The sequence below is a fragment of the Alternaria dauci genome, chromosome 7 (genome assembly GCF_042100115.1).
Source record: "Alternaria dauci strain A2016 chromosome 7, whole genome shotgun sequence".
In the NCBI taxonomy this organism is placed as follows: domain Eukaryota; kingdom Fungi; phylum Ascomycota; class Dothideomycetes; order Pleosporales; family Pleosporaceae; genus Alternaria; species Alternaria dauci.
Window position 1 is genome coordinate 33691 of NC_091278.1, and position 13042 is coordinate 46732.

General features: G+C 52.8%; 4 protein-coding genes across 4 annotated transcripts; 2 read left to right on the forward strand and 2 right to left on the reverse strand.

Annotated features, from left to right (window-relative positions):
• Nucleotides 1-526: 526 nt before the first annotated feature.
• Nucleotides 527-2175, forward strand: ACET3X_007225 (uncharacterized protein; the record flags this gene model as incomplete). Its single annotated transcript, XM_069453785.1, has 5 exons — nucleotides 527-670; nucleotides 721-980; nucleotides 1049-1245; nucleotides 1296-1687; nucleotides 1750-2175. 5 exons carry the CDS (start codon nucleotides 527-529, stop codon nucleotides 2173-2175), a joined length of 1419 nt encoding a protein of 472 aa, XP_069304388.1.
• Nucleotides 2176-3492: 1317 nt separating this feature from the next.
• On the forward strand, nucleotides 3493-5137 carry ACET3X_007226 (uncharacterized protein; the record flags this gene model as incomplete). The annotated part of the gene is made up of 4 exons (XM_069453896.1): nucleotides 3493-3542; nucleotides 3589-4062; nucleotides 4222-5023; nucleotides 5078-5137. The coding sequence occupies 4 exons, from the start codon at nucleotides 3493-3495 to the stop codon at nucleotides 5135-5137; spliced, it is 1386 nt and encodes a 461-aa protein (XP_069304389.1).
• Nucleotides 5138-5210: 73 nt separating this feature from the next.
• ACET3X_007227 (uncharacterized protein) lies at nucleotides 5211-6250 on the reverse strand (the record flags this gene model as incomplete). Its single annotated transcript, XM_069454007.1, has 2 exons — nucleotides 5211-5816; nucleotides 5876-6250. 2 exons carry the CDS (start codon nucleotides 6248-6250, stop codon nucleotides 5211-5213), a joined length of 981 nt encoding a protein of 326 aa, XP_069304390.1.
• Nucleotides 6251-10687: 4437 nt separating this feature from the next.
• ACET3X_007228 (uncharacterized protein) lies at nucleotides 10688-11896 on the reverse strand (the record flags this gene model as incomplete). Its single annotated transcript, XM_069454118.1, has 2 exons — nucleotides 10688-11576; nucleotides 11622-11896. 2 exons carry the CDS (start codon nucleotides 11894-11896, stop codon nucleotides 10688-10690), a joined length of 1164 nt encoding a protein of 387 aa, XP_069304391.1.
• Between the last annotated feature and the right edge of the window lie 1146 nt (nucleotides 11897-13042).

Consider the following 13042-nt stretch of genomic DNA (forward strand, 5'->3'; position numbering starts at 1 on the left):
TATCGTCGCATACAATCGCGGTGGGCGGCCTGGTGGTGAAGCTTGCCCACGCCACACTGACATGCCGACACCTTTTTGCTCCCCCAGACTGCTCTCGAACGCGCTCGAGGACGGAATCCGCGGGCGCTTGACACTGGCGACATGCGACGATGTTGAAAAAATGGAGTTGGTTAACTGCATCGGGCATGGTTCAGGAAAATCTCGCTGCACCTGCACTCAAAGTTGCGTGCGGCTCAATGCGGCTCCAAACCAGCTTGGCTCGGTCATTCGCGGCTCCACGCTCATTCGCCGGCGCAAAGCATCAACCACCGGTGCCCACCACCAACGAAGGGGACCCTCCGTACCTGGGGAAGCAACGAGCGCGCCGTGGGCGACCTCCACATGGTATCCTTGGGTCTGTGCCGCCCGATGTCGGTCGGGCCGACGATTTCTGCATAAAGCGCGTACCGTCGTCGTCTTTTGAAGCAACTACTCATTCTCGCGTGCCACCTCTTTCTCAATACCCTGGACCCGGCACCAGAGCGACATGGACTTCTCCAACGACAAGAGTAACAAGATGGGCGACGACATCGAGTACGGCAGCCAACTCAAGGCCGAGGAAACCAACACCCAAGGCCAGACTGATGCCGTCTTCGGTGAGATCGTTGAGGGAGGACCCAACTACCGCAGCGTACGTTTCCATGTTGTAATTCTTACCTAACACATATTGACGCCCTGCAGGTCAGCTGGTGGGGTTCTTCCATCATCATGATGAAGACACAGATCGGTCTTGGTGTTCTGTCTATTCCGGCTGCGTTCGACGCCCTGGGCCTCATTCCGGGCATCATCTCGCTGCTTGCCATTGGAGGGATTACGCTGTGGTCTGGCTACATGGTCGGCACATTCAAGATGCGTCACCCGGAGACGTACGGTATCGAGGATGTGGGGCAGAAGCTGTTTGGGCGCCCCGGCCGCGAGGTGCTCGGTTTGGCGTTCGCTTTGTGTGGGTCCTTACCTTATGGAAACATGGTTCTCCATAACCCCAGAATCGAGCATGTGGACTGACGAGAACAGTGTGGACGTGCGTTGCTGGCTCCGGTATGCTGGGTATCTCCATCGGATTGAACGCCTTGTCTGAACATGGCACCTGTACCGCTGTCTTCGTGGCTATCGCCTGCGTTGTCGGCTTCTCGCTTGCTTCAATCAAGACGCTGGACAAGCTGTCTTGGATTGCGTGGGTTGGTCTTGTTGGTATCATGTCGGCCAGTGAGTATTCCCGCGCTTTTGGAGCAAAGAACGTGCCCTGACCATTACAGTCATCACCCTCACTGTTGCAGTCAGCCTTCAGGATCGCCCCTCTGCGGCGCCTCAATTCGGCCCCTGGCAATCCGACTTTGAGCTCTTCAAGTCTCCCACCTTCGCCGAAGCCTCGGCTGCTTTGTCCAGCATCGTCTTCGCGTTCTGCGGTATTCCTGCGTACTTCAACGTCGTCTCCGAGATGAAGGACCACAAGGACTACTTCAAGGCCTTGTCGCTGTGCCAAGCCGTCATGACCTCGATCTACATTGCTATCGGCGTCGTTGTCTACTACTACTGCGGATCGTACGTCGCGTCGCCTGCGCTAGGATCCGCCGGTGTCTTGATGAAGAAGGTGTGCTACGGCCTCGCGCTTCCGGGTCTGCTTGCATCTGTTATCCTGGTTACTCATGTAAGTTCCCTTATGCCTACCCTTTTCTGCTGCTTGCGGACGTCGTACTGACCTCAACACAGCTTGTTGCCAAGTACTTTTTCATCCGCACCCTGCGTGGAACAAAGCATCTTACCCACCCTACCGCCAAGCACTGGATCACCTGGTTCGGCTTCACCGCCGCCGTCTCTCTCACCGCGTACATCATTGCGTCCGCCGTCCCTGTCTTTGGTGGTCTTGTTTCCCTCGTTGGTGCTCTTCTCGGCACCCTCATGAGCTTCCAGCCCATGGGCTGCATGTGGCTGTACGACAACTGGCACCGGTCCAACCGCGACTGGAAGTGGAAGGCCATGGTCGCTTGGTCCGTTTTCGTCATTGTGTCTGGCACGTTCCTGCTTATTGGTGGTACCTATGGTTCGATCGTCGGCATCATCGACTCGTACAACAAGGACGGCGGCACCAAGCCCTGGTCGTGCGCCGACAACTCCAACTCGAGCGGTGGCCATTAAGCGTGGCTGGTGGAAGGAGATTTTTTCATTTGACAGCCTTCTTGTCCTGTTCTCTTAGCGTTGCATATGCATCATTTAAATTTGAATATCTTGCATCGTTCCAACTGTGCCGTATCCTGGATGATTGAGTGCAGCAATGATGAAGTGGATGTGGCGTCGGTTTCGCTGCGCAAGTGGTGGCATTCATATTGAGTGATTAGCGCCGGGGCAGACGTCAAACCAGCATTCTTCTTCGCAACATTCTGGGGCTGTTCGGAATGAGAACCATGTCGTGACTGATGCAGCCTGGGTGTATATCGGCGAATGGGTGCCGTGATGGCACGGTGGCAGCGTCTTGGGGATGGAGAGTAGGTGTTGAATTAGGTCGCAGGGACCGTCCACTGTAGAAGAAATGAGATGCAAAGTTGACAACGTCTCCGCGCAGACTGAGTGTAAACCGACAAGAATGAAGCATTAGACTGAAGGGGAACTGATCCGTGCAAGAAAGAAGTTGAAGACGCGAGCCAAAGAACACGCACAATAATGAAAGCCGACGAAATCGCAGTACATCGAACAACGGACGAAGCAACGCAACCTACCCTTGGTCCACTCGGGTGCTCTAAAGCACAGTGCTTCTTTTCCAAAGCCAAGTGCGACAGGCTTCTTATCTAGTTGATCCTCCACGCCCTACAGCCCTATATTCCGTCTCCGCAGCTTTTCCGCAGGATAAATCTACGGAGAAGTGCGTCTCCCACACCGACTTCGCAACTTGTTATTTTGGAACGACCGGGGAAATTGAAAGCGAGCGGGTTGCCCGATCTCGCAAATGTCGCTTTGGAATGGGGATGCGGGTATCTTATACTGTGAGAGGTTACAGTTATCAGAGGTTCGAGGCCCGGGTGCGGCTCCGTGATAAGCTTTCGGAGTGTCATTGGTGGCCATCGGAGTGTTCTCAGTCCGTCGGTTTATTCCGAGAACCACGGCACCACGTTTCCCCCGACGAAGCCGGCTCCAGCAAGACGAGAGCAGAGAGGTTCACTAGTTTCGTTAGCGCAAACAAGTTTTTGTCTCTACACGGATCAGGCCTCCAGTAGACTCAAAGACACATTCTTAATGCTCGCGGCGCGTACAAAGATTAGCACGGTTCTCTCGTACGCGCTTAAATGCGTTGGCGAATTAAAGCCTTAGAGATGCGAGCTGACCAATAAGAAAGGTGCTGGCGGGCCGTCTTACAAGTCTTCGTACAAATAACATACTGTTGTTTCCTCGCTCTTGCGATTGTTGCATTCTTTTGTACTTCACAGTCGGCCCTTTTAACTTCATCTATGCACCTCTAGAATGACCGTTACAACCCGCAGGAAAGTACGCTCAGGGTGTGGAACCTGCAGGTGAGTCGCCTCTACAGATCACGAGAGAAGCCTGACCGGGGATTAGAATCCGGAGAGTCAAATGCGACGAGCTCAAACCTGTATGCAGGCGGTGCTACTCTACAGGTCGCACATGTGAGGGCTATGGCATCTGGGGCGGAGGAGGAAATGGATATGCAGAGCGCTACGGTAGCAAAAAGACGTGCACTCCGTCGCTGCACCATCACTTCCCGGCCACGAAGCTCAATTTGAGCGACCAAGACCAGGGATATCTGGACTGGTTTCACCATCGCCTTGTGCACGACTTGAGTGGTCGGCTCGCAGAGGGATTCTGGACGGCACTGGTTATGCCTATGCTGCTCAACGAACCTGTCATTGCGCATGCGGCGATTGCGCTGAGCTCAGCACACAAGAACATTGTCTTGACGCCGTATCGCACGCAGCGAGACACTGATCTTCTTGTAACGAAGCATTACAATGAGTCCTTGCGACACCTCCGGTCCGCGATTGAGCTTGGTGGAAAGACGACATCCGGCTTCGTGTTAGTCTCTTGTTTGCTTTACACTTTGCTAGAGCAAGTAAGAGGTAGGATTGAGCAAGCTGAGATGCATCTACAGAGCGGACTGCGATTGTTGAAGGATATTCATCAATGCCTGTGTGTCAACATGGACGGAACGACTTTGCTAAAGAGAAGCACAAGTGTGGATCCTGACCAGGCCAAGATCATGCAAGGATTCGCATCGCTCCATCTCGAATCGCAGTTCCTCGGGACAATCTCGCCAGGCATCGATATCCTGGTGCAGTCTTTCGTCGAAGATGTACCGTCGCGCACTTTCAAATCCATTGAAGAAGCTCGATACTCGTTGAACAAACTTGTTCACGCTATCCTACTCATCTCGCGGCGTTTCCTCCAAATGAACGCAGCGGAGCGTGAGGTTCGACTTGGCAGGCTTGACATCCACAACCAGGCGTTGTGCTTACTCCAGGACTGGCTAAATACGTACAAGTCTACCAACTTTTGCGAGACAACAACGGGTCGTGATTGCAAAGTCGCACACACCATACTACTCAACCATTACGAAATGGCGCTTATCATGTGGGGACACATAGGCTGCACCTCTGAAACCGACTACTCTGTCCACATCGCCAAGTTCCTCGCCATACTAGAGCATTCAGCGGAAATCTGGCACTTGTTGCCCTCGTCATCTGAAGCCCAGAGCACCAGTGCTGGCGACAACTTGGCTACTCCGTTGTTCTTTACAGCTCTGAAATGCCGCGACCGTCGCATTCGATTACAAGCTGTCAGATTGCTCAACACTATCCCCTTTGGCCAGGGCGGCTGGAGCTGCATGTTGATGTCCAAGATTGCCGCGGGAATCGTTGCATTGGAGCAGGGTGCTTCCACCGACCCCTTCCTCAAAGACGGTTTTGATGTCATCGACACCCAGTCTTTTACTGGCGTTGAGAGTCCTCCTCACACATTTTCAAAACTAATCCATGACGTACGAATAAATTCCTGGGATGTGTCAACTGATACGATTAGCCTTCGTTGTCAGCAATGGACTGATGATGGCGGAGCGACAGCATTCTATCATGACATAGTTATCTCAAGGTAGTCGATACAGACGCACACACGTGGGTTGCTGCGTGGAGACTTTCTCTACTCGACCAGAGGGAGAGATGCAGTGCTCAAACGACGTCGTTCCTAAGCTCTTCCTGCGTCCATTTCCACAGCTTCTCCCCGAGCTCCCCATCTCTAGACAACGCGCTGCCGTTGCCCAATACGCCAACAGGTTCGTAGTACCTGCCACTCTGCACATCATCAGAAGTCATGGCCCAAAGCCCGTTTTTGACGCCTTCCTCCAAGCTGACGCCCACTCTCGGCGCCACTTCTCGCGCGAGATACGCAATCTCCGGTCCACCGCCGTGCACACCCTTGTTGAACAACTGCGTAGCAACATCCTCTGGATGGATAGCCACAGAGATAAACAAGGGGTGATGTCGTGCAATCTCCCGCGCGTACACGACATTGGCGAGCTTCGACTGCGTATAACGCGTCACCCCCGAGAGATGCGTTTGGGCCGATTTCAGCGTTGAGAACGCGATACCGCCTGATGGGACTTCAAAGGCGTGGCCACGCGAGCTGATGGAGACTACTCGAGGCTTGGCCGCAGACTTGTCGGCGGTGCTGATGAGGAGTGGAGTTAGCATGTCAAGTAGCAATGCGTGGCCCATGTGGTTGGTGCCGAATGCTAGCTCGTATCCTTCAGCTGTAACGCCTGGAGGTCCTCCCATCTGGAAACGCCCAGTCAGTTCGATTCCATCGGGGAAGTGGAGCAAAGTGAAGCACGTACAATTCCCGCGTTCAACACTAAAACATCTAGACTGGCCGCTTCTGCAAGTATGATCTTGGCTGCCCCCCTGATCGACTCGAAGAAGGTCAAGTCCAGCTGCAAAAATCTTACGTCGACGCCGGGCCCTATTTTCTTGACGTCTTGCACAGCGTCCAGGCCCGATTGTTCATTTCGAGCCGTCATCCAGATCTGGGCGGGATCGTGCTTGGCCAATTCGATAGCTGTCTGTTTTCCGATGCCGCTATTCGCACCCGTGATCAAGATGATCTTCCCGTTGAGCGAGGGGATGTCGACAGAAGGGTCGAAGGCGTGTGGCTTGCTAGGTTGAAGCTGATCGAGCGCTCCTATGGCAGGAGGGGTGGGCGTTGGAGTCATGCTTGGTATTGAATGAAGTGCCTGTTAAGATTCGATATGGCACTTTTAAACAGGGAGAATATAGTCGCATTTATATACGTGAACGTAAGGTCCTATCTCAGCAACGATGCTGTTTAGAACAACAAGTCTCATGACGACGACAATATCGCGAGAGAAATGGCAGCCTATGCAGCCCGAGTCTACCAATCGGAATAGCGTACTATGACCGTGGAAAGAAGCTCGCTAGACGCGCCCGGAGATACGAACATATCGCCACGCCAGAATGATCATGTCAAAGATTGAGCACGGCAGAGCTTCGCAGCCCTCATTGGTGCGCTCGCACCTCTTTGGCCCTTGGTCACCGTGGTACTGCTATGTCGGATTGGCTCGGGACACTCGTTGGCGACCGGATCGGTTGACATCGTCTTGACCGGACACGTGCTGAGCTGATGCGCCTTGACAATGCCAAGCTAGGCGGCCAATCGAGGATTTGAGCCAGGGCATACACGTCGGCCAGAATGCGACAGCGGAGTCGGAGATGCAAAAGACGAGGCGGGATGAGCCAGGCAAAGAAGGTTCCGGCTTGGTAGAAGAGTCGGAAGCACTGGGTATAGGAGTCATGTCATTTCATGCCCTGCCATAAACCGCGACAATGGCTAGGTATCTCATCTTCTAACCCTCTCTGTCATCCAAAACGTCTTGTTCCCTAGTCGCAAACATGAAACGGCAAGTCAATGACGTATGAGCTCGTGCGTTTGCGCGCGTCAACGTAAGCGTCGGACCTTGGTTCCAGCTGGAGTCGCTCAGGACAGGCCAGCGGACTGTAAGAAGCTCGGGCTTCGCTCTCGCTCTCCGACTCGAATGGTTTATGCACTCGCTGTGACCTTTTGTGCGAGATTGGACGCGCGATAAGACTCTCGATGGTTCGTCGTCGCCAGTCGACAAGCGCGCGGCTGGTGGGGATAGATTCGTTCGTATGCGTGTGCTTTGGACGTCTTGACGGCGGCAGAAGCAGCGGAGGGGACGGATGAGATCAGTCCGAGTGACATACCCGTATTGGCATACCGATGCACTCCTCTTCTCCTGGTGTTCACAGCTCCATCGCGAACCGCCGGCATCGTTCGTTCTCGGTTGTGGGCAAGGTTTCCCCCTGGTCCGTGCACATGAAGCAGTTGTACGTGCTCCCGCCCTTGTGAACAAGTCGTCGGTCGCTCAAAGTTCGGGGACGGGAGTGGGTGGCATCGTGGTCGCGGCCTCGTTCAGGCAGTCGGGCATGGCGTCATCGTCAAAACCGCAGAATGAGGCGCTCTGGGATAAGGAACATCGTCTCATTGGCAGTCATTGCGTATGCGCAAAGGTGGGCTTTTGGTTTTTGGCTTTCGGCTTTCAGCGTGCGTATGCCATCAGCAGAGTTGGCCGAGTTGAAGTTGGAGCGGCCTGAAACCCCGGGCTGTCGGTACTCAGCGTGGCATGAGTTTCACCCCACTTTGACGGAGCCCTCCACCGCGTGCATTGCAATGTGCATGTCGTTCGAATCCAACGTCGCACCAAGGAGAGGTGGTCAATGAGCAAGCTGGAATACCCTTTGGGCCATTTTCCACGTTGCTGCCTAGGATGCCATATGTTTTGGTGTTGATGCGGCCACGGCACCACAGCCACCACATTCTGGCCGCCGCAGCATCAAGAAACGCTACAAGACCAGACCGACTGTTTTGCGCTAGGCATTGACAATCCATGGGATTATCGCACCAAGGCATTGGCGACTCCCTTTATCAGACAACATCAAGAAAGCCTCGTGGATTTTCGTGTGAACTGGCACCCATCAGAATGCGTGTGAGAAATGTTACCACAAACCTTGCGCTGCAATACTCTCGTGGTTGTATGCATGGCCAGCCACAGCATAGCCCCGCTTTCCGTGTGGTTTGATCAGGCTAGCATATGTACTGTGCGGCTGAACCACAAATCAGATAAGAGGCCAGCCTTCTCACCTTGAGCATCCGCCGTACACCTCACCATTATCTGGACCTCCCGAGGGGGTAACCATTCCGCCCATATTACTTGGATCCTTTTCGCTACTCCCAACAAACGCGATGTCTGAGTCCAATCGCGTCCCCGTTACCAACCAGGCCTCTTATTCTAGCGAAAGCGGAGAGTTCAGGAATCGGGAAGACCACGCCCATGTTCATCTGGGGACCGAACATACGAAGGACAACGAAGGGAAAACGCGAACGAAGCGCAAATTTCACAACCTGACACGCAGAGATGACAGTATGAACGAGCCGCTTGATGATGAAAGGAGAGATCGGAGAAGAGGACTTGTGTCAAGCAGTACGCCCTCTTCATTGTACGAGTGTACCACATCGTCAAGAAGCAAACAAATCTGTGGCGAGTGTCGTGGCCTAAATCTGGATGTCTTGATCAGGACAAAGAATGATTCCAATCATTACCCGAAGCGATACGCAGTTCCTTGGGAAAGCAACAACTATGCCCCATGGCCAATGGCGAGGGTCGGCCTTCGATATCGACAGCAGAAATCCGCATGCGCGCTGTGTCGGGCACTCGCTGCATTTCGCACAACTCTGGGGACAGATTCTAGCACAGAAGGGACCGGACCTGCAGGTGATGGCGATGTGATCATGACCGGGCCTTATTACGCATCTATGCTTAGGAGAGGTTCCACACTCGTAAGGATGCGAGCTTTACGTCTATTCCTGGTACCAGAGGCAATACTTGGTGACTATAGAGTTCTTTCCGATCACACCAACCACACCCGTCGCGGAGGGAGTTTGGTTCTCGTGGATAACTCCGTCGATTTTGAATTATTCGATCCGCAACCTATATCCCCCTCGTTCAATGCCAACCTTGTAGGTTCATGGCTCAAATATTGCACACGATACCACCGACTGCTTTGTCATGCTGGAGCTGTATCTGTACGTGGAGTTCAAGTCATTGACTGTACTACACTGCAGATCAAGGATTATGACGCGAGCACACCATATGTCACCTTGAGTTACGTTTGGGGTAATTCGAAAGCTAACTGTGGGCCTGTCGAGACTATTGGACAACACAAAACATTGCCGCAGCTGCTACCCCTGGTAATAAAAGACGCGATTGAAGTCACAAAGGCTTTGGGATATCAATACCTCTGGGTTGACAAATTCTGCATCGACCAGGATGCTGCAGACCTCAAACACGATCAGATAAAGCAGATGGATGCTATATATGCGAACTCACAGCTCACTATCATCGGCGCTGCTGGGCAGGATGAGTCATATGGCCTTCCAGGCGTCGGTGCTAGAAATCGTACTCAACAATGCATCGCCGAGCTCGACGGTGCGACAGTGATCTGGAACCCACTCGATCCCTATGAATCAATTTCACAATCTCATTGGTCTACCCGCGGTTGGACGTTCCAAGAAGCTACCTTGAGCCGTCGCAGACTTGTTTTCACTGAAGACCAAGTGTATTTCCAATGTAATACCATGAATTGCTTTGAAAGCAATTACTGTCCGCTCGACAAGCTGCACGTAAAGAACAAATCCAAAACTCTCGAAGCTATCCGCGCAGGCTTCTTTGGGCAAAACAGACAACATGGCTATGGGAAGCTGGTACGTGACAAGGAAAGCTTGAACGAGAGTTTTAACAGATACTTGACGAATGTGGAAGAATATACTAGCAGAAACCTCCGGTTCGAAGAAGACTCCTTGAATGCTTTTCAGGGCATCATCAAACAGTTTTCAAGGGAACGACATGCCTTTAATCACGTCTGGGGATTGGCATATCCTTCGAATTCCACAGAAGGTTTGGACTGCTTCGTCCAGTCGCTCACATGGACGCACCGAGCGGCGGTCAAGGCTCGCCGTCGCAACGGGTTCCCGTCTTGGGCCTGGGCAGGCTGGGAAGGCCACATTGAGTATCGTCTCCCGTCCACTCAAAAGAGATGGTTCGATAACGGACTACACGATGTAAAATTTCGAACGATAGCTGATGGATGGTTGGTCTTGGAAGAATTGGGTGAGGACAGCAGCCATATTGTCTTGACAATTGCCGCAACAGTGATATCACTAACGCCTAACGCCTACCAAGGTGCAGAAAAGGCGGATACGCCATGGCGCATCCTCAATTGCGATGCAAGACTTTCATGGTCTGGTAGCGATCACAACGGCGCCGAGTTAGCAGAGATGTTGAAAGAGACCTCGCGGTGGCAGTTTGCGTACATTGGTTCCATTCTCAAAACGTCTTTCGTAATGATCTTGGAGTTATGTAGCAACGGCGTTACCTGGCGGCGAATGGGGATGTTCAAGGTAGACAGTTACAGTTCGAAATTTGCAGGACACAAGATATCTACGTTCGAACTAGAATAAAAGGAACAAACGATCTCGAATTGAATTCTGTACGAGCCTCAGAGCGACCCGATACGTCTACTAGCCATCTGGCGCCACATAACATTTCGCCAAGTCATTTCCTCCGAAAAACAGCACAACTATATGCCATTCTATACTTGGCCCTCAATTCCTCCCTCGTCGTAGTCCTATACAGTCCTCTTGATCCAGGCGGTGCGCCTGGTGGCCCTGGCGCCATATGCCATCCCGAATTCTTCTGCGCCTGTTCATCGTTGTCCATCTTTTGTTCAACCAAAGACTCATCCACTCGCCAATCTGAAGTCGCTGGAAAGCCTTCTTTGTAAGGCAGGAACGATTTGATGTGGCCGTCGACAGTAGGTGTGTTCGGGTCGAACTTGTCGTGGCCGCAATTTCCAATGTAGAGTTTCTTGCAAGACGGAGGTAGCCGTTCGGCCACATGACTCCACTTGTAGCCTTCCGGAGTTAGATACACGTAGTCGAAATGCGCATACTGTAACTTTGGCTGCTGAGAGACAAAATCAATCAGGTATGGCACACTGAGGTAAAGACTGCGCAGCTTCAACGTTTTCAACCGTGAGAAAACTGGTACAGTGTTATCTGGTGAGCCAGCCTCGTGAGATTCGCCGAATATCCGGCTGAGGAGAATGTCTCCCGCATTCGGAATTTGAGGATGCGATGTGGTGAGGTTGCGGAATTCCAGAACCTCTAGTGTCCGCGACGTCTGACGAAGCAGCGCCGCAAAAGGCGATGGTTCGTTGTTCGGAGCCGCTCGCAGTAGATCAGCATTCTCAACGTTAAACGAGAGCGCAGTAATAGAGCTGAACAGACTTTCTAATGCGCCGTTTGTCGTAAGGGTGAACAGGTTAATCTTGGGAGTGAAAAGACTTGCGATGTGGATATTCGCCTTTTGCACTGCGGCGCTAAGCAGTTCCAGGTGCTTCCAGGTCGTGCTGCAGCCCGCAAATTGTTGGCCCACCTCGCGGCTAGAAATGTTAGTCTGATTGAAGAGCAAGCATCGGCGTGCTTACCCCATGGACCCTTTGAAGCCATATTGGGCCAAATCACAGCTCCACTCCCTAATCTCGATGTCTTTCAGGTTTGGCATGTGCGTGAAAAGCTTGACCAAAGCCGACAGATTCGTTCCCGCTTTCTCACACTGTTGCGTGACCTTTCGTGCCCAGATGGATTCTGCTTTGACGATCAACTCGTGTTCTTCCCCAGGTCTGGCAAGTCGTGCTGCAGCAAGGCGGCGGATCCCACGGTACTCTCCATCATCGCTCTCGTAATCGTCCACTTCAAACATACTATGAAAGTCTTCTTCAACGTCTTGGGCTATCCCGAGCCACTGGCGGTAGCTCGTCCAAAACCCTGAATGCAAAATCAGTATCCGCGTCGTTGCTTAGTGGGAAAAAGACCTGCCTTCCACGTAGTATCTCGGACTGAACTTCAGCTTGTGTACATGCTGTAGAATGTCTAATGCGACAAGTTCCTCCACTGTATCCTCTAAAGAAGCCAATTCTGCGGTTCGTGTACGACCTGGGCAAACGACCTCATGGCTCCAGACAGCTTCTGGCTTCCATTCCGCCACTACTATCCCGGGTTGAGCGTCACCATCCAGATGAAGCGTTTTGAACATGAGCGGCTTCACAAGTCTTGCAAAAGTGCGGCATGTTCGCAGTACTGGACGTAGATGGTGCTGTGGTAGATAAGAGAAGATCTCGAGGTAGATCTCCTTGGACAGTGACATGGCCTTTCACCAATCGAGAGAGTCGAAAGTTCGAATGCAGGTTGAGTATACTAAAAAGTGACTCGGACAGGCCTATCAGTACATGTGTGGCAGGTCAGGCACCTTGCATCAACATGCGCGTGGCAGCGTGAGTTTTCCGTGACATTACCCAGTGTACGCGACAGACTGCGCCGTAAGGCAGCAACCCCAAAACGAGAACGTGAGGTGGAACGCGCGCATGCAAAGACATGTTCATTGGTGGGCTCACGTCCGGCGGTTATATTAATAGTTGTCGTGCCAGGCAGCCACGGATCCTCGCGACAAGGTGCGAGGTCACACGTCTTAGCATCATAACATCTCGCTGAGGCTGTTTGGTTTAGCGCATCCCTCTGACTGGCTGCAGGTTTCCATGGCTGAAGTCCCCGCGCAAAACGTCATCCCGCCATCACCTTCACCCTTTCCCATCACCGGTCGCATGCGACAACATCGCCAGAACTGGAAGCCGACTAGTCATTTTCTTGGATTACTAGCTGTGCCGGAGCTCACCTCCAGCCGTTCGCCCGGCAGATCCAATCGATTTCTGGGTCTCTTCTTCGTTGTGTTGTAAACATCTTCGACCAACATCAGTGTAGACGGGAAGTCCTTGCCTTGTGTGCCAATCTCGCCTTTGACCACTTTGAGCAGGCGATCTGCGGCCCTGTCAGGATCGCCAGGTCGCTGCCT